The 23541-nt window shown below is 35.5% G+C and overlaps 1 protein-coding gene across 6 annotated transcripts in view; it reads right to left on the reverse strand.

The window, feature by feature from the left end:
- Positions 1–1080: 1080 nt before the first annotated feature.
- HFM1 (helicase for meiosis 1) overlaps positions 1081–23541 on the reverse strand; it is a 104790-nt gene continuing 82329 nt past the window's right edge. For 5 of the 6 annotated variants that reach the window (XM_070486819.1, XM_070486818.1, XM_070486815.1 and 2 more), the window contains 9 exons: positions 16259–16339; positions 15915–16030; positions 13556–13635; positions 12460–12566; positions 7088–7333; positions 5655–5745; positions 2186–2291; positions 1941–2095; positions 1081–1212 (listed from right to left, as the gene is read on the reverse strand). In XM_070486819.1, coding sequence (XP_070342920.1) covers positions 1143–1212; positions 1941–2095; positions 2186–2291; positions 5655–5745; positions 7088–7333; positions 12460–12566; positions 13556–13635; positions 15915–16030; positions 16259–16339 — 1052 coding nt within the window. In that variant the 3' untranslated portion in view covers positions 1081–1142. The remainder of the gene's footprint in view (positions 1213–1940; positions 2096–2185; positions 2292–5654; positions 5746–7087; positions 7334–12459; positions 12567–13555; positions 13636–15914; positions 16031–16258; positions 16340–23541) is intronic. The other variant, XM_070486817.1, reaches the window with a different exon arrangement.

Here is a 23541-nt window from a genome sequence, read left to right on the forward strand (position 1 = left end):
ACCAAGCACAGTGCTTTTCACTTGGCAGAACACAGTAAGTCTTGTTGAATTAAACTGCTATTTCTTTAGAATCGAAGTCTATGTATGCAAGATAAGCAGATTGCAGTGCAACAATTTTTCATTTTAATGATGTTTAATAACCTTTAAAGGTTGCAGCATGATTGATTCAGATGCAGAAACATACCAATTGTAAAGATGACTAAAATAAAGAAACTGATTGTCCTTATTTTTCAACACAGAAACAAAGCCTCTTGGTTTTGTTTTAGGCTTCTTCTCTAAGTTTAATACTTAAGATGCCTCATAAATGTTTACTAATAATAAGAATAACAATCTCATCTAGAAGTTTCCCTTCTTCTTTACTTGTCTCTAAGAGCTTTATGCTTAAAGAAAAATTTCTAAAGTTTTTCTAAAAAATTTCCAAAAGTAAGTGGGCTTCAAGTTCACACTGTATCTATAAATAAATTAGATGATAAACATTGTTTAGAGTGCCTATATACTACTTATTAATAAATAAATTTGAGATATAATTCATTGAAAAATAAGGCAACACAGTTTTCGCTATAGTAAAAGTCAATATAACAAAGTTTTAGAATTCACCACTTTGAAAAACAAGCCGAAGGAAAGTAACAGTGTATATTGATTAGTGTTTCATTTATTGTTGTTGAGAGTTATACAACAATGGGTTCAGACAGCTATTGAATTCCTAAAAATCTCTAGTAAAACCAAACAATATTGGTGAATAATCCACACAATAAACAGATTCACTGACCTAGTGCTATTTTGCTTTCAAAGAATACCTTTATTCTTGTTAAGAAAATATAAAAATGAAATTTTAAATTGGTTCCTGTCAAAATCCAACCGAAATTCAATGAATAACCAAATAATTATTTCTAAGTGCAACTTAATTATCAACTTATGAAACAAAGCCACCATAAAAGTTACTTTTCACGAAGTTACAATATAATGGGAAAATAAACTAGTCCAAATATTTTGTTGCAAAACAGTCAACAAAGCTGATCAAATCCAAGAGAAAAAAATCTGAACAATTATGAACTAATTTTTAAAACACAGAAAACATGCTTTGTAATTAGGTGTCTTTATATTTTGTTTTATTAATATAAGAAGGTTTTTCTTGGTTTATTTTAAAAAATACCATCAAATATTCCCAGAAAAGACTTCATTTCATCAGCTTCATCATCAGGATGATACCTACTGGGGGAAAAAAGTAAATGTAAAAATAACTATTTTTTTAACAATTTATTTTAAAATACACAATAAATAATGTAATAATAAATAGAAAATGGATAAACTTGAAGATTGCTGAGAGGTTAATATATCAAATGAACTTCAATATGCATAACCTTGTAGGAAGTCTGTGGGGAAAAATTAGACTTCATAAACCGTGAAAAGGAGGGATCAAATCTCTTAGATATTTTGTTAAACTTATTGGAAAGTAATGTAATTTAATCAATGTGTAAACAGGTCTATAAACTTTGACTATTCAAGAGGGAGAGGGAAACTGCTACAGAGTTACCCATAAAAATGACCAGCAGTAGGAGCACGGATTACACTTGATCTGACTTTTTCTTTGATACTGTAAAATTGTGAAAGAACTGGTTGGCTAAAATACAACCTGAACTTTTGAAAAATTAGCTGATCTGATTTGGATTTCTCAAGTGACTTTAACTTTATATTATCAACATACTGTATTCAAATCAGTAAAAAAAAAGTTTATCAACACAATGTAATGTTTTAATTAAAAGCATCAAACATATAGGTTCTCAAAAAATTGAGATATTTGATATTATGAATTATCTAAAGGAGCTTAACTCACCAGGGGTCTGAAATTTCAATGTCTTTAAGTAAATAAAATATTTAGGTTCTGATCTTTAAAATGAACCAGGAAAAAGGAATGCTGAAATTTTTTAAAGAGTTCTTACCTGAACTCAATTTCCTTTTTACATTGACTGTTCCTAATAAAGAAATCCACTTTCTTAACAAAATTTGAAGAATTTGATATTTTTTCAGAGTGAGGGAAGCATAGCTTTTCAATCTCTGGTGACAGACTTTGTTGTTTTCTTTCTGGTAATTGGACCTATATTTTGAGGAAAAAAAAAAACCAGCGATCATTGAAAGTTTAACTATTCGGGCAGAATTAAAAGAAAAACAAAGTGCATCTTCTTACAATATTTGCATTTCCAGCTTGTTGAGGTGACTTTGTCATGGAGGATGCATCAAACTTGAACATAGAAGAATTTGATACATGTGGCTTCCCATGTGATGAAACAAAACTAAAAATCAAAATGAATTATTTGTAAAATATGGCAAATAAGAGAAACAAAGCATTCTAATTTAGATTATTAGTGATTCTTTGGAGAATATAATTAAAGTTTGTCATATTTATTACCAAAAAAATGATGTTCTGTTTCTTGGACTCATGGAGAACTTGGTATATCTCCTTTGCTTTAGACAAAACAAAAACTTATATATTTCAAACTAAATAAGAATAATATTTTTAAGGACCTACAGAAATATCATTCAACAATTTTCTTTAAAATTGAGTCTTACGCTTAATTGTCTATCAGCTAGCAGTCTGTAAATCTTTTCTAAATCCCACTTGCTTAACTTTTAATCTCCTTTCCCTACTCTGGTCTCACTGTAGATAGATGTCTCTAGTTATCTTCCCATGTACAACTGTACACTAGAATTCACCTTTAATCTTCTGTATTAAATTCATTCATTAAAAAACATTTATTATTCACTACCATATGGCAAATATTGTTCTAGGAGCTGGGTATAAAGTGGTAAACAAATCCTCAGGGAGTTATCATCTAGTAGAGAAGCAGACAATGCAGAAACAATAAATACACATAATGATAGATCCTGAAGTGATACGAAGGAAATTAACTGAGTGATATTATAGGAAATAACAGTGTGGAGGCATAAACCCACTTTAAAAAGATAGTCATGAATGTCTTTCTGAGTAGGTGACAATTTAAGCTGACACTTAACAGGCTAAAATGTGACAGCCATGCAAGGAGCAATAAGCAGCAGGCAGGAGTAGAGGAGAATCACATGTATTGATAGAATTAATGATACAATTAAGAATGACAGAATTAAATCTTTTTGTCTTTGATTAATGGCAGGGAATTAGGAGTACAAAAGGAGAAGCAGGGCTCCCTCCCACCCCGCAGCCCCAGGTCCTGCAGGCTTTCTTCCCAGCAGCAACCTCTGGCACCAGTTTCTCAGAGGCTTCTTGATGAGATTCCTTTCTAAACTCACTTATCTTCTGCCAGTCACTTTTAAACTCTCTCAAAATTATTTGTAGTTTTCTAAAGGTGTGGCACATAAAACCATTCCAGTGCCTTGTTATCCTCCCACTTGTATCTTCCTACTTCCTACCTATTTTTTGCTTCTCTCCACCCAAAGCTTTGTTCTACTTTGATATTTCTAAGTATCAAATAATAAAAATCTGGGGGCCAGCCCTGTGGCCTAGTGGTTAAGTTCAATGCACTCCGCCTCAGGCGCCCAGGCCCAATTCCCGGGCACAGACCAACACCACTCTTCAGCAGCCATGCTGAGGTGGTGACCCACAAACAAAATAGAGGAGGACTGGCACAGATGTTAGCTCAGGGTGAATCTTCCTCAGCAAAAATAATAATAATAAAAATCTGTTTATTCTGTATGACTCAGAGTTAGAACCAATGAATGGAAATAAAAAAAATTTTAGGCACATATTTTTTAAAGCTATTGAATGGTCTGAGAGATCCGAACACAGAACAAGAATTTTGGAGTGAATGAGCTACTCGTCACCAGAGTTATCTTGGTAGAGACGGCATGATTACTTGTCTGTGATGTTGGATGGTGATTCAAGGATCCAGCAGTGGGAAGACTAAATGACGCTTAAATGAAGCCCCCTTCACAGCTCTGGAATACTCTGAGATCTATGATTTTGTGATGTTGATAATCAGTAGAATAACCAAATAATAGCAAAAATACCAAAAGACACCACAAATGTAGTATTTTTTAAAGCAGGAGAAATAAATAATCCTTAAGTAAGTTGGACCCTGAATAAAAAGTTGTCAGTATTTCCTCTCTTTGGGAAAGTTTTGACTGTGGGTATAATTTTCTCCCTTGACTTCTAATCAAGTCCAACATCCAAATGCACTGTGTATTTCTGCAAAAATACTTCAAGTTGAACATTTCTAAAATGATTGTTTTCTTTTCCAAATGTCTTATGTGTCTTACATTCTCAGATAACACCTCCATCTACTCACTTGCCATTTATTTTTCCCTCTTGCTCAACTACAATATCCTATCAATTGCTAAATCTAATCTACGTTATCTATGAAATGTTTCAAAAATTCAACTCTACCTCTCAATTTCCATCCTCTGCCCTGGTTTAGGCCTCATCATATATGGCCTGCCTTTCTCACTGGCCACCATGCCTCTGTCGGTCCCACCTTCTACAATTCATTCTGCATATATCATACATATCATTATACAAATCACTAGAATGATTTTTTTTCTTGTCAAATTGTTTATCTTCTGCTCAAAAATCTTGGATGTCTCCTCACTGCCTACTATGGAGGTCAAAAACTAGAGGCCCCTAGGCTACTTCCGGCCTACAGACATTATTTTTTTGAGGGATGTGCTGCAGATTATATCACATTTTTAAAAATTAGTTGTCAAAATTTAAAAGTCAGGAGAATCACATAAAGATTTAGATTCTTAGCTTTTTTTTGAAAATGAAAAATTTGACACTTGACACTCATTTCTTTCACAGCAACAACTAGTTGGAGCTGAGTAGTGGTTGCACCCTTCAGATGGGACACTCCACAGTTGGTCCTGGCCCACTAAATCCTGAGGGGAGTTTGAGTTTGTGACCCCTGACCTACTAGACACAGTATAGGTGTCTAAATATGGCATTCAAGGCTCTTCACAATCAGACCTCAGCAATCTCAGTCTTAAAGCTGTGGCCACACAGACCATACTTTACTGACCCTTGAACATAGAATGCCTTTTCAAGCCTTATCCCTTTACACACGCTTCTACCTGTCAAATCCCTCCTCTTTTCTACCTATCAAATTCCTATGAAGTTTTTTTGTTTTTTTGGTTTTTTTGGAGAAAGATTAGCCCTAAGCTAACATCTGCTGCCAATCCTCCTCTTTTTGCTGAGGAAAATTGGCCCTGAGATAACATTCATGCCCATCTACTTTATATGTGGGATGTCTGCCACAGCATGGCTTGATAAGTGGTGCATAGGTCCGCACCCAGGATCTGAACTGGTGAACCCCGGCCACTGAAGCGGAGTGCACGAACTTACGGCTATGTCACCAGGCCGGCCCCTCCTATTAACTTTTTAAGGTTTGTGAAAAATGAAGATTCCTGGGCTCCAGCCCCAGAGACCATGGTTCAGTAAGTCTAGTGTGGGGACCAGAAATGTGCGTTATTAATATGCACCCCTAGGTGATTTTGATGCGGGTGGTCTGACAACAACCTTTTGAGAGATACACCTCTAAGATTAAAAGAGAGTTTAGGATAGCTAATACCTTACCGCTTCTCTGACATCTAATGACTTGATCCCCATCTCCAATTACATCTCAGGAGGATATAAACTTGTAAGTATTCCAAACCAAAGTTCTAAAACTTGCCTGTTTGATATTTCTCTTTGGAATTTGCTCTTTGACTCTTGGAGGGATAGCTTACTTCCCCTGGTACTTGAATTCAAAGTGTTTCCAAATCCTATGTAAAGAGAGAACATTTTGAAATAAAATGCCAGGAAATGGCTGAATGGAGCTTTTCATAAGTTCCACAAGGGCTCTCTCCAACAGATAAGATGTGGTTGAAGAAGGAATGAATAATTCTTCTCAATAATCAAAATTTAATTTGCATAGAGAAATAAGGAAGTAAAATTACAAGACACGCAGGTTAGCTTATTAGTCACTACATTAAAAGGTTCCCAACCACTATTATTTATTTATTTATTTTTAATTCATATAAATGATCAAGTCGAAGTTCATTCAATATGTTTAATGGTCTGCATGTAATTAAATTCATTTAAAGTGCTCTATACATGGGGAGAAATGGTATTTATTGAAACTGATTTTCCCAGCACCAAAGTTATGCCCTCATAGGATGAGGCTACCTCAAAGGATCAGTACAAATCGCCTCTTCACTTGCAGTACACAATGACGTTTAGTTTTGAGGTAGGGACTAGTAGTTGTCCAGTGATACAGAAAATTGTGCCTATTGACCCCATGTCACAGATTTTCCTGGCCTATTTTGTGAAGGTGGTCAAATCCTATTCCTCCTAGAAGGAGTTTTAGCTCTTTGAGAAATTCTTAGGAGCCTGAAACAACAGTATTTCATCTTCTGTTTCCCCTAAAATTATTTTTTTAAAAAGAAGATTGCGGTGGGATACATTAAGAGGCAACTATAACTCTGAGGGACTGATCAGGCCATCATGAGAGCTATCTTGTCAAATACTTACCAAGATGTGCATTTCTCTGTTTTAGTGAAAGAGAATGAATTTACCAAGTTACTCAGTGAATAAGTCCCATTATTTTGGGGTTGTTATATGATTTAAATACAATATCCAATATAGGAGAAACTAATCTTTTCCTATTTGTTTATTTATACTTGAAAAGTCAGTATTTCTACGAGAAATAAAAGTTATCTTTTATTTTCTTTGCTAGCAGATGAATACTTTTAAAAATATTAAGAATATTTCTGTCCTTCATAAACATTAGCAGACCATGTGTGATCTTAGAACGGAGAGCTGGATAGTCTGTTTTATGAGGGAAAATTCAACAAACAATCTGAATTTGAATAGGGCCTTTAACAAGATAGGGCAGCAACAGAATAGAGAAAGCTCATTTGCTACATCATCATCATAGAATAACCTTCACCTCTGTCCTTAGGGGACGGAAATGCTATTTACGGAAGGGTCACATTATAATCTTAACAAATCAAAGCTAATTAAGCAAGCATATAAAAAAGGCAATAAAATTAGTCCCAGAGGCTGAACTGAAAAATATTCAAAGAATTTCTCATGAAATTACTCCATGCTAAAATACAATTTTACCTGATGTTTTTGTCTTCTCAGTATCAGCTGAAAAGTTAGTAACTTCTATTAAGTTTTCATCATCAAAATCATCCCAAACATCATTTCCCAATTCAAAGTTCACATTCAAAACTTCTGAAAATGAAGAGTTGCTTTTATCCACATCTGTCAAATTCTGGTTTCCAGATGCATTAAAATTTCTGTTGAAGAGCACTGTTTGAGGGGCTTTCTCATTTGAAATTGTAGAATAGTTCCATCTGGAAAAATCTGACATGTGTATGTATAAAAAAGCATAGACAGTTTTTAAACCATAAGCGTCATTATCTATTGCTATATCAAACACATTTTCAACTATTAAACAAACAGAGGTCTTGAGTAGTAGTTTTGAAAAGCATTGGGTCAAGCATTGTTGAATACTGTGTTCAACCAATTCTGTTTACTGAATTACATATACTGATAGTTGCACTAAATTTAATTTTCAATGGATGTTTTTAGACCAAGTTAATTTTCTCTCTTAATTCCTATATCAGAATAACACTATTCTAAGATTGGATCATAATAGCTTCTAAAATTGTCTTCCTCCTTCCTGCTCTTCTCGTTACAAGTTAATTTGGAGTATTGTTATAAAATATATTTGTCCAAAATATACCTTAATTTTTGTCCTGCTGAAAAATCCTCAGTGTTATCCATTGTTTAAAGCCTGGGCTTAGAGCCAGACTACCTCTCTCACTTACTAGTTGTATGATCTTAGACAAGTAATTTAAATTCTCTGAGCCTAGTTTTCTCCTCTGCAAAATGAAAATGATAACAGTACCTACCTTACAAGATTGTTATGGGGACTAAATGCCTTCTCTTGTGCAGTTTTCCATGGTAGTATGCTAATAAACACTTAATAACTGCTTCTCAAAAAAAAGTATGCATATATATATACATGTTTATTATATGTATTTATTATATGTAAAGGATGTATAATACAATTTACAAATAACAGTAAAATATACAGCATGCTTAATTACAAATTCTGTATATCTAATTGATTCTCACTGAATGTTCTGAGTTTTGCTAAACTCTTGTATCTATAGTCAACCTATGGTTGCAACTGACGTATGAATGTTCTCAAATAAGTATTTTTTGTTGACTTCAACAAGTAAGATGAAAGTAAAACAACAAAGACATATATTGAGACTTCACTCCTTCATCCATTCCCTTAAGCAACTTCTTTGCTGAATTAGATAATAGTTTTCAAATACTAGAAGAATATTCCCTCAGGCTTTCTGTGCTATTCACAATGTAAAGGCTACAGACACAAAATACTGTTAAATTTAATCTGCAGTACTAACATTTTCTCTAACACTTTCTTAAGATTAAACAATAAACAAAACAATAAAGCAAGCCCTGATCTGTAGTGTTTGCTGATTTCCGTGGTATAAATACTCCCACTATGGTTGATTTCAAGCTACCAATGTGACATCACTGAATGCAAAGTTAAGAAGAAATGCATAGTAGGACCCCATTATATAGTATTTAGACTATACAGACATAAATATAAATGCAAATAATCTAAAGAACACAGGTAACAGTAAAATGTAGTAGAATAATTAGGAGATGACTAGCTTTGAACATTTACAGTCTTTGCTTTTAATATAATTTATTTAATTGAAAGTTTATATAATTAAACTTTTAATAATGGCCTAAAGACTCCCCAAAATTTAATAATCATCCCTCACAAGCCAGTACAACCTTGCTCCAATACAGCACTGAGTTTCCTTCACTTTAAATATCCTCTACCCTCATCTTCACTTATCTAAATTCTACCTTATCCTTCAACTGTACCTACAACTCCAATTCACATTATTCTACTTTTGTACATTGATATACATATACAACATGATATCTAATAAAAATAGAAGTAGGTATAAAGTGCAATGGGAATGCAAAGGGAAAGGACCTGCTAAACCTACAATGGAAGTCAGAGTAGACACCTCTAAGATGGTAACATGGTAAGATGGTAATATTGAAATTTGAGCTTGATAGAGCTGTGATTATGGAGCAAGCCAAGAGGGAAAGGAAAGATATTCCATGAAGGGAGAATGACATGTGAAAGGTAAAGCAGTATGAGAGACCAGACAATGTTTGGAGAACTACACGGTTTCAGGATTTCTGGAGCACAAAGTAGAAGGAGAAGGCAGAGCCCATTGAGACTACACAGGCAGTTAAGTGCCAGATTATGCAGAAGTTTGTTTGCCGTGTTAAGGAGTTCACCTTTTTTACTTACAGGCAATGGATAACTATTGAAGATATTTTAGCAAGAGGTTTACATGATCAGATATGCCTGTTAGATCACTTGGAATAGATATAGATTGGAGGATAATGAAACTGGAATCAAAGAGAAAAGTAAGAAAGCTATTGCAATAAATAAGAGGCAAAGGATGCCTACGCTAGAGTATCAGCAGAAAGAACAGAGGGGGAATAAACATAAGAGATGTTCAGGAGGGAAAATAGATAGGATTCGGTGATTAATTACATATGAGGTAAGATATTTAGGATGACTCTTTTTTGCCTGTAGCAGCTTAGAAAAGAAGAGGCTTCATTCACTGAGCCAATGAAAAAAGAAAAGGAGCAGAGTGAGGTATGGAGTAGACAGAAGAAAAGAGTTCAGATGGTGATGGGTTAACTTTTAGGTGGATATGTCCAGAAAGGTAATTGTATAGATGAGTCAGAGGCTAGACGGAAAGATCTGGATGGGAGATACAGATTCAGAAATCTGGTTAGAAATATGGTTAGTAATTGAAGACATGGGCTTGAGTGACATTGTCTAAGAAAAGTTTATAAAGTGGTAAGAATAAAGAAGCAAAACCAGAATCCTTTTGAAACATCAACAGGAATAAAAGCCCAAGCAGTTCAAGAAGTAGTAGGAGAACCAATAGAATGGTGTAACTGAAACCAAAGGGGAGATTTCTAAAAAAATAGAAAGACCAGATGTGTCAAATACTATAAAGACCAAAGAAAACAAAAGTTGGCAAGAGTTTACTGAATTTAGCACTTAGGAGGTCACTAAATGGCCTGAGCAAAAGTAGTTTCAAAGGAGTGATGGAGAACCCAAATTTTAGTCAATGAAGAGTGACTAGAAGGTAAGAAAGTGAGTGTAAACTGCCCTTTCAAGAATTCTTGTTTTGATGGAAAATAAGAGATACAGGGTATAAAAACTCTGGTGAGTCTGTTTTTTGTCTGCTTGGCATGCTTCTCCTTCTTTCATTAAGAGTATCTTTCCTGTCCTTTTGGGAAACTGCCTCTACCATTCTATTGGAAAGATTAAGATTACAGGTGGAGAGATAAACCTTGAATCGAAGAAAAGATAATTCTTCTTTTAAGACAAACAGAGAGTTAAGAATTGGTGCACAGAGAAATACATAGTTGCAGGGTGGAAAGTTGAAAGAGTTCATATACTATAGGTTCTGTTTTCAATTCTCCAATGGTAACTAAAGTCAATTTCATTTTATAGAAATGACATTGGACTGGGAATGAAGAGATGCGGAATCTACTTCAGGCCCTGCCATTAATTACATATGTGATTTTGGGTGAGTCATTTAATCTTTCAGAGTCTTGACTTCTTTTACCATAAAATGAGAAATCACACAAAGGTCCCTTACAATTTAAATTTTATGATTCAACATGCTTTCTTACGTAATTTCTAGCAGTTTTTCTTCTTCCTTTCTCGAAGTTGGAATACAGATGCCATGTTTTTCTTAAAACATTCTCAAGTGCAGTATTTGAATATATTTAAAATATGTTTTGCCACCAAAGACTAATGTGTGAAAAGTATAACGAATACATCCAATTACTAATAATAACAGTACCAGATACTATGCTAAGAGCTTCACATACATTATCTCATTTAATCCCAAAATCTCTAAAATATAACCAGATGAGGGAATTGAGACAAAGTGGGTAAGTATACCATGAAAGATTACAGAACTACTAAATGGTAGTTAGAATTTGAACCTAGACAGATTATTCCTAAATCCTGTGAGTTTAACTACCATACTATACATCGCCTTCTTTAAAAGAAAAAAAAAACAGTGGTCCATTTGGTAAAACAGAGATACAGTTATCATTGGGGGTTAAAGTATCTAAATGAGACTTTTATATCACAATATAAGTTGTATCTGGAATAGTGGGTGGGAAAGAAAAGTAGGAAAAACCATGTAAAGACAATATGGAAGTAAGCAGAGAGAAGGATAAACTCTGGTGTAGAGAAGAGCAGGGAACAGAGTGGCAGTCAAGGAGTACGTTAGATGGCTATAGGTTGAAGGGAGATAAAAATAAGAGGGTTGACAATCTTATACCTTCTGTCCATGTTGTAAAGATATTCAGGCTTTGAACAGGTTAGATAAATGCTCTGATACTGTAGGTAAGATTAGGAGACTTTTCTTGATCTTATATTGGGCCTAATGGCTGCCATGGCGTCATAAGAGATGGTGGGTACTCCAGCCCTTGCCTACTTAAGATCTTAAATTATGACTAGAGGAAGCATAAAGCGACAGCATGAAGGAAAGAGTGGTAATAGATGCCAAGGCCACACACGTGAAATCATTTTCAGAAAACCCCAAGCTTACCATTTCTACATATAGTTACTTGAATGAACAATTCACTGGCCAGGATTATTTCTCACACGTTTTAACAGACTGACTATTAATAGCATGACCCAGAGAAATGATGCTATTAATGGTAGGATCCAGAGTAATGAGGAACCAGGCACAATACTGAAGAATTTATATGTATTATCTCATTAATTTAATGACAGACACAGATAAAAAGCAAATCTAAATTACGCACCAGCTATATCCCTCAAACCAGATTATTTTCTCATATTATCATAGAAATTGTAAGAATCATAGGTTTCAGAACTAGAGAGACATTAAAGGTCACCCAATTTAATACTCTAATTTTAAAAATAAGACTGAGGCCCAAAAACGTTAAATAATTTTCCCAAGGTCACATAGCTATTTTGTAAAATTGTACTAATTTTATAAACAGAAGATTATTTTAAATAATTCTAAAGATATATAAAAGTAATAGTTCAGCATTTTATTACTTTGTGTATCCAAGATCCCTTAATTCTCAGCTTTTCCTCACATTATCTTTACATAAAATTAGTCAACACCATGTAAGGAAGAGATTTTTTTTTTTTTAATTTATGGCAGACATAGCAAGACCATCTGAAATAACAGACCCAAAGAATTTGAAATTGCTTCAATAACCCAAGAGAAAAATGTTGCCAAGCTAATAATCATAATTATTTCAGATGTTGGGTTTTTTCCATAATATTATTTGTCAGTCTGAAGTAACGATAAATCATATTCTCTCTCAAGTCAATCTCAACAGTAATTTACCTTTGTCTTGATATTCCGATGGTTCTTGTTGTTGAACTTTTGCACAGATTCCATGCTGATCTCTCTGCTCCATTATAGACAATTCAGGTATGTTTAAATATTCTGACCTTTATAAATAAAACCATAAAAGTGTTAAAAAAAAAAACCCTAAAATTAATGTGACACTGAAAACTATTTCTTTGTATAAATGAAAAACTGTGGTTTATTTACTTAACAATTCTACGATAAACTGCACCAGCCTGGGCAGTAAAGGGTAAAAAAATAGGCAAACACCAATGTAAGCGACAGATACTTAGCTATCTTTTCTGCCCCCAATATGTAGCTATCTGCTGTGAATAGCCTTAAAAATCTATTGTTAATGCTACTTTCAGTTAGATTTCTTGAAGTAGTGTTGGCATGTGTTCTGATTGGCCACTGGCTGTTCTGTACTGGTTGACAAGTATATTAAACGTCACCCTGCATATAGAATGCCCTTATCTGGAAGAGAAATGACATATACTACTGCCCCCTGGGCATCATGATACAGGAAAAGAATGCTGACTTATCATCTAGGGCTTTCTTCTTATTAACTAGGGATATGAGCTTCAGTTATTTCATCTATAAAATGGGGTAATAATACCTCATTTTATGAGCCAAGTTGTTGTTAAGATCAAAAGAGATAATGCACAAAAGTGCAATTTTTAAATTATAAAATATTTTATAAATCTGAGGTGTTATTAATATAGACTGGGCCCCTAAATGGAAAATATTAGACTTTGTACACCAACATGATTACTCTTTTTAAAGTATACTCTTGTCACCTGTTAAGTTTAGAAGGCAGAGAGTGCCTGAGGCTTGATTCATAGGACGGGTAGTTTCTCAGGAAAGAGATGATTCAATGAATGTTAACGTATTCTACGACTGTAGAGTTCTAAATAAGTTTAGGGTATGAAAGATTAAAAAAACTCTTATGATGTCATTACTTCTTTATGGAACTAAACAATTACTGTGATTTGAAGGCAGCCAGTGACCATCTTTCTCTGAATAAATGATTATTTGGAGGAATAGAGAGTTTATGATGCATATTTTACCTCAAATATTAACATTATATTTATACCTTGATATGCTGGGAAGAGAAGGTTTTGCAGTAAAACCAAACTCTTTAAGGTCCACACTTTGAGATTTATTCATTTGCATCTATTAATGGAAAAAAACCAGTTTAACTATCAATTTCACATCAATGCCTTTTAAACAACGAACCAAACAGCAAAATTCCTGCTGGTACATAAAATCAAAAAACCAATGAATTATGAGAAACTCAGGATAGTTCTCAACTCAGATCTCCTTCTCAGGCCCTTCTTAAATGTTGATACTCTTCATGGTTCTTTACTAGGCCTTTTCTTCTCACTCCACAAATTCTCAATCAAATATCACATTTACTCCCATGGCTTCAATTATCATCTACATGTGAATGACTCTCAAATTTATATTTCTAGCTCAGCTCTCTTTCCTGATTTTCAGTTATATTCAACTGTCTGTAGAACATCTTTACCTAAACATCTTGCAGGCCTCTAAATCCAATATTTCCCAAATTGAACTTATCATGGCTCTACTCCTCCAAACTTGCTTTTCCTTTAGAGTTCTTACCCTACTGAGGCCCCACTTGTTTCCCAGTTGCTCAAGCCAGAAAGCTGGGCATCATCTTTTTTTTTTTTTTGAGGAAGATTAGCCCTGAGCTAACATCTGCTGCCAAGCCTCCTCTTTTTGCTGAGGAAGACTGGCCCTGAGCTAACATCCGTGCCCATCTTCCTCTACTTTATATTTGGGACACCTACCACAGCATGGCATGCCAAGAGGTGCCATGCCTGCACCCGGGATCCGAACTGACGAACCCCAGGCCACTGAAGGGGAAGGTGCACACTTAACCGCTGCACCACTGGGCCAGCCCCTGGGCATCATCTTTAACTACTCCTTCCACTGCTCCCCTCATAACTAATTACGTACCAAGGTAGCTGATTCTATGTCTGAAAAATATTTTAAACCCAGTCACTTCTCTCCACTGCTGCTGTCACTACACTAGACTAGGCTATCATCTTGCTTGGATTACTGCAAAACCCACCTAATGAGTCCTTGTGTTCCTTTTCTATCATCCTCTAATCCATTCTCTACATTGCATCCAGAATGAACTTTATAAAATGCAATTCTGATCAAGCCCTTCAGTGGCTTCCCAATACTTTCAGGATAAAGTCAAATCCTTAAAATAGCAAAAAGGTCTTTATGATCTAGCTCCTACTTTCCTCTTCAGACTCATCTCCCTCCACTTCCCTACTTGTAATAGAACTCCAGACATACTGTATTACTTCGGTATTTTAAAAGATCTCTATCTCTATGTCAGCTGTGCACCGTTGCATATTCTCTCTGTCTGGAATACTTTCTATCCGTCTCCATCACAGCTCTGGTGCCCACCTCTCCATACCTGCTTATGCCTATATATCCTTTAGGTCTCAATCATGTTTATTAGGAATCCTTTCCTGGCCTATCAAATGTGGAGTAAGTACACTTTCTATCGAAGTTCAAGTTATCTTACACTTCTGTCACAAATCACTCATTATACTATATTGAAAAGCCTATTTACTTATTTGAATCCTTGACCAAACTATAAGCTCTATGAGGACTGGAACTAAAACTGTCTTATTCATCACTGTATCTTAGCACCTATTATAGTACTTGACATATTCTTGGTCCTCGATGAATATGGAAGAAAAGAAGGAATGAAGGAAGGGAGAAAAACTTGGGTTACTAAAATGATATTATCTCAGAGAAGGTGCCTCTCCCTGTTTCCCAATATTCCCTTTGTTTTAGCCTCATGACTTAGAATCTTCATTCTTATAAAAGCTCTAGAAAAGAAACAGGCACTTCCATTTTCTTGGCTCTGTTCTGTGGCCTGATCAATTATTTTGCCCTGGAAATGATGACTCAGCCTTAAAATAAGTCTGCTAGTGACTAGCCTAACAATGAGTAGGAACTCCCATTCCTTCATCACGTGGGAGGGAGGCTCTTGCTCAGTGCTCATCTAGGTGCATGAGTCAAAATCAGCTTCAGACTTCCCAGCCCAGTGCAGCACAGATGGAGCCAGGAAAGGGCAAGAATGTCTAGTTTCAGTTGCTGAACCAAGCCAACCTACATATCCCTCTCCATTTCCTCTTCTCTAGTTAAAAAAGGAAAAAAAAAAAAAAAAGCTAATGAGGGAAGGGGCTGTCTAACTAAGTCCCAAAAGCGGATTTACAGATCGATTAGTAAGACCTATAATATCTTTTCCTTTAGAAACAGCATTAGGAATAATGGTCATATTCCTAGTCAAGCCCTCAGGTAACCCTAAAGTACACTGCGGATACCTACCTAAGTGATACACAGAATAAAGGGATACTCACATACATTTAATTACAGAACAAGGGATAAATGCTATTAAAACTAACCTTGAGACGTTTAACCGGAGGAAGAGAGGAAACAGCATTCCTGTTTCTTAAATCAGATAAATACAATGAAATTGTTGTCTCTTTCATTTCTGACTTCTGTGCAACTCCAGTTTTACCTATGAAAAGAAATTCTGGATTCTTTAGTTATTGTTCATATAAAGCCAAATTTCTTCAAAATCTCTAATCTAATATTTACTTTTTTATGTTGCCCACAAAAGAAAATTATTTGTTATAAGCTGCATAATGTAAATATCATACATAGATAATTGGGAAGTCATTACTATGCATCAAAAATTGACTTTTCAATTTTTAAAACATGAAATAATTTGTTTTATGGAACTTACAGCAGTCATGTCCACAGGTTTGTTTATTTTTACAGTGATGATTACATTCTCGGTTCCCAGGTTTTTTGCAGGCAGTCATTCCTAAATTAATACAAGAAAACAAACCTATTTTTTACTACATCTATTGTTATAAATTTAATATAATTAATTTCTATCCAGTCTTTCTTTGCAGACAATACAAAAAGATTACGATTTTCACACTTCCTCAAATGTTAAACCATTTAATATGTAACTTTTAAAAACATATTTCTGATAACAGTTAGTCACATATTTCTGATAACAAAAGCCCCACCCCAGCTTTTCACAAGGAGCATCGAGCCACCTATAATCTTCTCTTAGCCTTCCTGATATAAACAGAGTCAAATATCGTAGAATATCAGCAACTCTTGTGCTGAATGAGGTAAGACTGAGGGTGGAGTTTTGAAACTTTTCTGCTGCTTTATACTTATGCCTGAAGAACCTGGAAAGAAGCATGCCTCATGGCATTTTGATGGCATCAGTGGGAACTGCTAATAGTTAGGACAGCATACATAGGTAATAAATGTTAGAAATAAGTTGTTTAGAGGTATAAGAAATTTGTTACATGAATTCATAGAAAGGAGAGATTGCTTCCAGCTTGACCCCTCTAAATTAGAATTAATATATCCAAATATCTAATTTATTCTTCATTTATTATATTTTAAGTAGGCTTTTTCTTGATCTTAGTTCTCACTAGTAACGTGGGGGAAGGGAGAGACATTTGAACTGGTCCTTCAAGGATGGATAGGATCTAGACATGAGACCAGGGAAAGATGTTCCAGGCAGAGGGCATAATACCCAAAGGCAGCAAATCACAAATGGTAGAAACGCAAATCAGTTTATTTTTACTGGAGCATAGATTTTAAGTGAACTAGAAATGTTGGAGATAGCGAAAACCTTTGAAAACCTTTAGAATTTTTCTTGGTCCTTTACTCTTCATTTTCAGAGCTGTTGCTCAAACAACCTTTTTCAAGGCATGGCACATCTAGACAAAATAGCACCCTGGGGCCAATGGATAAGGCTGCTCACCATATGAGGCAACTGGCCCGGCACTGTAAGGGCTGAGCAGATCAATGTATCGCTTACTGATAAAGTAATAAAACATCCCTGGCAGCTGGAAACTGACAGCTGAACCATAGTGTTCCCAACTGAACATAAACAACGTTGGCAGAATATAAACCACAGTCAGATAAGGCCACTCTGACTGTAGTAGAAGACAGAGATAAGACTGTGGTGTAATTATGTCTGAAACTTGGAGACAAGGACACTCAAGAACCACAAAAATAACTAAACATCCCCCTCTTCTGGCTAACACAAATGACTACTATTTCTTTAATCCTCCCATCTCCGAGATAAGATATACTAAAATATCCAAAACCGCACTTTCTGAAAGCACCCAATCTAGACGTGATCTCTGCTTTTCCTAAACCCTCCTCAGCAGCACCAGTACAAGCTGAAATCCTATAAGCTCCTCCCAGCTCCCTGAGATGACCCACAGTTCTGCCAGTGCTGTGCTCTCCTTTGCTGCAAGTTAAAAAATACCTAACTTTCCTCCAATACAGGTGAACTCCAGCGATAACTGGCTGAAAGTTTTCGACCTTTTACTTTGCAAGGTATGCCATGGCTTACTAGTTGAGAAGGTTTGCCCCAGTTCATGATCTCATCTCTCACGAATCCAGTCCTTGAATCCAGTCCTACCATGCTACAATTTATTCTATATGCTGTTGCTTAATTAGTCTTCCTAAAGTTCAACTCTGATCAGATAGATCTCTTGCCCACTTGGAAATGTTAGTTACTTTCTGCTGCCAACAAAATTAATTCCACATATAACGTCTTCTATAATGTAATTCTAGCCTCCCTTTCTAGAACCCATATTAACCCTACCATCCATCAAACCACATTCACTTGTCATTATTCAGACTCTCAAGCCTTTCTATGGTTGTACGTTTGATATTACCTCTTGTCTTAGAAGACCCTCACTTGTCTATCAAAAGCCTGTCAACTTTCAAGGCCACTCAAATGGCACCTCTATCATGGAGATCTATCCTGATCACCTCACCTGGAAGTGATTTCTCTCTCCCTTGAGCCCCTATGGAATTTTCTTTGTCCCTCTTGCTTATTGTATGCTGCCTTATATTTAATGTATTTACATGAAAAACACAGTGCTGAAGTACAGGGCACCCCACCCTAGAGTAAGAAAACATGAGTCCTACTAGGAGCTCTTATCTGAAAAAAAACAAAGATTAAAAATAATACCTGTTTTTGTTTACCTCACAGAGATGAAAAGATAAAATGAAGTATGTGAAAACATTTTAAAATTAAGTGGTAAACTAATTATTAGTGTATCTCTATCTCTAGTATTATATTAATTAATTACACAAGTAATTATAAAATGAAAATTGTTCTGAGTGCTATGAAGGAGAGGTATGCTTTATGATAACAGGGGGAACTGTCCTGGTCAGGAATGTCTTGGAAGCCTTCCCTACAGAAGTGACAACTGGGCTGAGGACTAAAGAAAGGGGAGGTAACAAGGCAAAGAGGTAGGAGAAAGTGTTTCAGACAGAGACAGCATATGCGAAAGCTCTGTGACATAGGAAAGCATGCCACATTGGAGAAATTGAAAGAAGGTCAGTGTGGCTGATGCTCAGCAAGTAGAGAGTACGAGATGAAACTGTAGTGGTAGAAAGGTCAGCCTAAGTTTGTAGGGGAACTGTTCCATCATGGCACCCTGGCAATTGCACATCTCCACATAGGCCATCTAAGGAAGGCTCAGCTATTACAGAATGCCCTCTGATCCTCATTGGGACATGTTAAGACAGGCATGTCTCCTATGAGGAGCTGTTAAAGGTCATTTCTCATCTGCCTCCTTAGCTTGCAAGACGCTCCCTATTTTGCATGAGGCTGCCATGAGGCAGTTTCTAGTAAGACATAGGACTTTCCACCCTGCCCATTTCAGGGACAGCTACAGGCTATAAAACTGCCCAGCTGTAGACAGGGTTAACTCCTCAAAAACAAAGCAACCCACCATTCGTGTCATCTGGCCCTTCCAGTTCAGTGTCATCCTGCGGGATTAGGGATACAAGGAGCTGATACCATGCCGATCGTGTTTTGCTGTTTGTTTAAGTAATAAGATGTCTAAATCTATTTGGGTCTCATGTCCTCACCAGCCAATTTTATGGAGATGAGGCAACACTACATAGCAGCTGCCACTCTACTGCTGCTTCGGGACTGACTGACCATGTGGTACTATGGAACTTTGTAGGCTATTAATGATTTGGACCTTTTATTCTAAGAGCTGTGGGGAAGTGTTTTAACCAAAGAAGGGACATAACTGAATTTTCAATTTGAAAAAACTCTATGGAGTGCAACACGGAGAATGGATTTGAGAGAAGAAAGAGTAGATGCAAGAAAACTAGTTAAGAAGCTACTGTAGGAGTCCAGGGAAGATAATTACGGTAACTCAGTCTAGAGTGGTGATAGTAGTAGTCAAAGAGAATGGACTTATTTGAGAGCTATATAAAAAGTAAAAATATTTTTAATGCAGAATCAAATGGGGTGCTTTTCTTTCTTGAAAAGCATATTGTTTTCCCTGAAGTTTTACTGCCTTCCTTTTAGTATAGCAGTATATACCTGAAGTTCAAGTTCATTCAATATTTCTAAGATAAAGGCAAATATATGGAAACACCTCACCCATTTATTCCCCCCTCATAGGTACCCTCCCCCCTTGAGCCCTCCCCGCTCCTCCTAATGCAATCCAGGCCTGTCCTAGAGTTGTCATTCTGGAACTTTATTAAGCGCCTGGGCCGAATCCACTATTTCTAGATTCTTTGACTTCTTCTTTCTTGGTTAACTGCTTTGTTTTTTATTGGGTTCATTCTCAAGCAACTGCTTAAGAAAGGATGTGTGAGAATTAAACTTTCTGAATCTTTGAGTGTATTAAGATATTTTTATTTTACTTTCACACTTAATAGTTTGGCTGGGTACAGAATACAGGACTGAAAATCCTTTTTCCCTTGAATTTCTAAGGCCATTGCCTTCTAGCATGCAGTGTTGCTGATAAAACTCTAACACAACTTCAATTTTTGTTCCTTGGAAGCATTTATGATTTTCTATCCATGATGTTCTGAAATGTTGCAATTATGCCTCCTTTGTAGATCTTCTTTCATTTATCCTACCAGCCCTAAGTAAGCCTTTCTGATGTGCAGATTTATGTCCCACTTCAAGTCTAGAAAATTTTCTCAAATTATTTCTTCTGATTTGTTTGTTCTTTCTTTATGGAACACTTATTAGTCAGCTACCAGACTCCTAGATTGACCCCTTTGTCCCCTACATTTTCTGTCTCCTTGTCTTTATGCTTTTATTTACATTGTATGGACTTTATCTTCTGGCCCTCAAGGTAAGCTATTTTTTTTCCAATCACAGTTTTTACTTCCCTGTACTCACTCTTGTTCTCTAATTGCCCTTTTTTCATGGCATCCTATTCTGTTTTATGGTTGCAATTTAATCTTTAATTTCTCTGAGGCTACTAATTAGCTTATATTATGTTTTATTGCTTTCCTGAATTATCCTGTTGCTCTTTCATCCACTTACTCTTTACTTATTTGAGGCTTTATTTCACTTTTCAGATTTTCCTCAAATGTCTCTTCATCCCTGGTTGTCTGGCTATAAGGCAGTTCTATTATAGCTCCATTTCACAGGTAAGAAAATTAATTCATACACAGGTTAAGTAAAATGTTCAAGACTATGCAGATAATAAATAGCAAATTTGAGATTCTAATTCAGGTAGTCTAATTCCAGACCCTTTTCTCTCAACCACTCTGCAGTTATACTAGCTGCCTTAATTTCTCCCTAGATCATGCATTTAATTTCTTTATGGAGGGCATTTACTGTTTTAGGGGTGGGAAGACTCAGAGGAAATGTCTTGCAGGTTGTTATTTTGCCAATAAGGGATAAAGAGTTGCTTTGTCCCTTAATCCAAGGACTTCTAATAGATGCATTGCTAAACGTTACCACAAGATGGTGCACAGTGACTACATACATTTGTTCCCAGTGGCGAAAACTAACTAGAATCTGGGAGTCTAATTTTAGAGATTCTGGGGACGCCCAAAAATTTCAAAGCAGAGTTGGCAAGTCTTGTCAGGAATGAGGACTGTATACAAGTTTGTTTATAGAATACTAGCATATGGATATTACCTAAGTGACAAAAACTTTTTACTATATTTGTTAGAAATGATACTTAGAAAATATAAGTGCTCCACCACCTCCCTCCCTATGTCCTGAGAATTGTCTGAATTTGTCTTATTAACAAACATAAGCTTACAAACTGATAATTGGAAAAATATGGTCTCAGAGAAAACTGACCTAAGCTGTACTCTTAGTTATACTTTAAACAGATTCCATACTCCATCACTATCATAACCCGAAATGCATATTTTCATAATTTTGTCATATTATATTAACTTACATTTTAAAGCCTCCAGTTCCAATTACTTAAAGTAAAATAAATTTATTAATGTCAACTAGAAATGTATTTAAGGAAAATATTTAAAATTATTTTAACAGAGTCAGTAATGGCTACTGTGGCAAAGGTCAGTTGCTTAAAAAAATAATCCAGAAAAAAACTGAAATAGCAGGTTCCCCTGACACACTTAGCCTCATATCCTAATTATAAATTCAAATAATTTGGTCTGTGCATAAGCCACTAGAGTTGATATTTCTAAAAAAATATTACTTTGACTTTGCAGTTCCTGATTTATGCCAATCATAGGTTCATGTACTTTATTTTACTTTTTACAGGAGAGAGCATATCCTTTTAATTTTTTGTCAAATACTATCCTATCATTTTGTTATATATTTATCAAGAAAAGGATCACACTGGGGCCAGCCCAGTGGCCCAGGGGTTAGGTTCACACGTTCTGCTTTGGCAGCCCAGAGTTTGCCAGTTCGGATCCTGGGTGCGGACCTACGCACCACTTGTCAAGCCATGCCATGGCAGGCATCCCACATATAATGTAGAGGAAGATGGGCACCGATGTTAGCTCAGGGCCAGTCTTCCTCAGCAAAAAGAGGAAGATTGGTGGCAAATGTTAGCTCAGGACTAATCTTCCTCAAAAAGAAAAGAAAAGGATCACAATGATGAATTGGAGTCCTTGATTTTGCAATTTAATGCACATATATGCCAGCGAGCATAAAGAAAAGCAGACTGCCTTTTGATTAGTATTTAAAAGCGCACACTTCCAAAGTGCTCAGGCACTGTTTTTATCCTTGCATTCTTCAAGCACATTAAATTTTCATACTTAGAATGAGAGAGCAGATGCAAATGAATTTATTAATGTCAAATCAATTTTCTTCCAATTAAACAAAGCCTATACTTATTGAGAATGCATTTAATGGATAAGTTTAAATGCCTAAACTTCATATATTAAGAGGTAATTGGCCTGAAAAAATGTTAAATTTCTTTTACAACTAAAAAAGTGTATTTTTCTCATTGCCATATCTTTAAGACAGCAAAAATATTTTTCCTTAGATTTTACAAAAATTTTATCTCTTGGACTATAACTATATATGAGAAACTGCTGTTAAGAGAATGTTTTCAAAGAGTTGTAGGAAGCATAAAAAGAATTTTTAATTATGTACACTAAGGTGCATACTTTTGTTTTTATATATGGTCCTATAATTTGACAATATACAATATTAAAATATTTGTTGAGCTTGCAAGCACATTTGAAAACGATCATTTAGCAACTATATTCTCTGAACTAAATATCAGTTTGCATCATTTAATAATATGGTCTGACAAGAGGTCAGAAAAACTGAAATTTGTACTGATTTGAAAAAGCCTAAATTTTGTTGTCACAAGCTTCGTAGTGTAAATCCATGACCCTGTCATTGTGTCAGTTACTGAGAAAGAAAATGCAGATAGTGTATGTATGTTACATCTAAAGGTATAATTGTGTATCTTTATGTGAGCATATATGAATTTGCACCTAAGAATTGAATTATATAATTGGGATGTTCATAAGATTTGGGCTGACTGTGTACACACGTCTGTGAAGGGATGTGAGTGTATGCATGTGCATGTGTGTAATAAAACACTATTTGTCTGATAGGAAGCATTTTTCTGTTTGCCACAGGCTTGTGCAGAATACGTGGGGAACTTTTGCCCTTATAAAAGGTTCATTCTAGTAGGAAGCATAGTAAACATCCCAACTATTTACTGCAGTTGCAAGTAACAGAAACAATGTAAGCTATTTTAAACAAAAAAC

This window comes from Equus asinus, chromosome 16, assembly GCF_041296235.1.
Source record: "Equus asinus isolate D_3611 breed Donkey chromosome 16, EquAss-T2T_v2, whole genome shotgun sequence".
In the NCBI taxonomy this organism is placed as follows: Eukaryota; Metazoa; Chordata; class Mammalia; order Perissodactyla; family Equidae; genus Equus; species Equus asinus.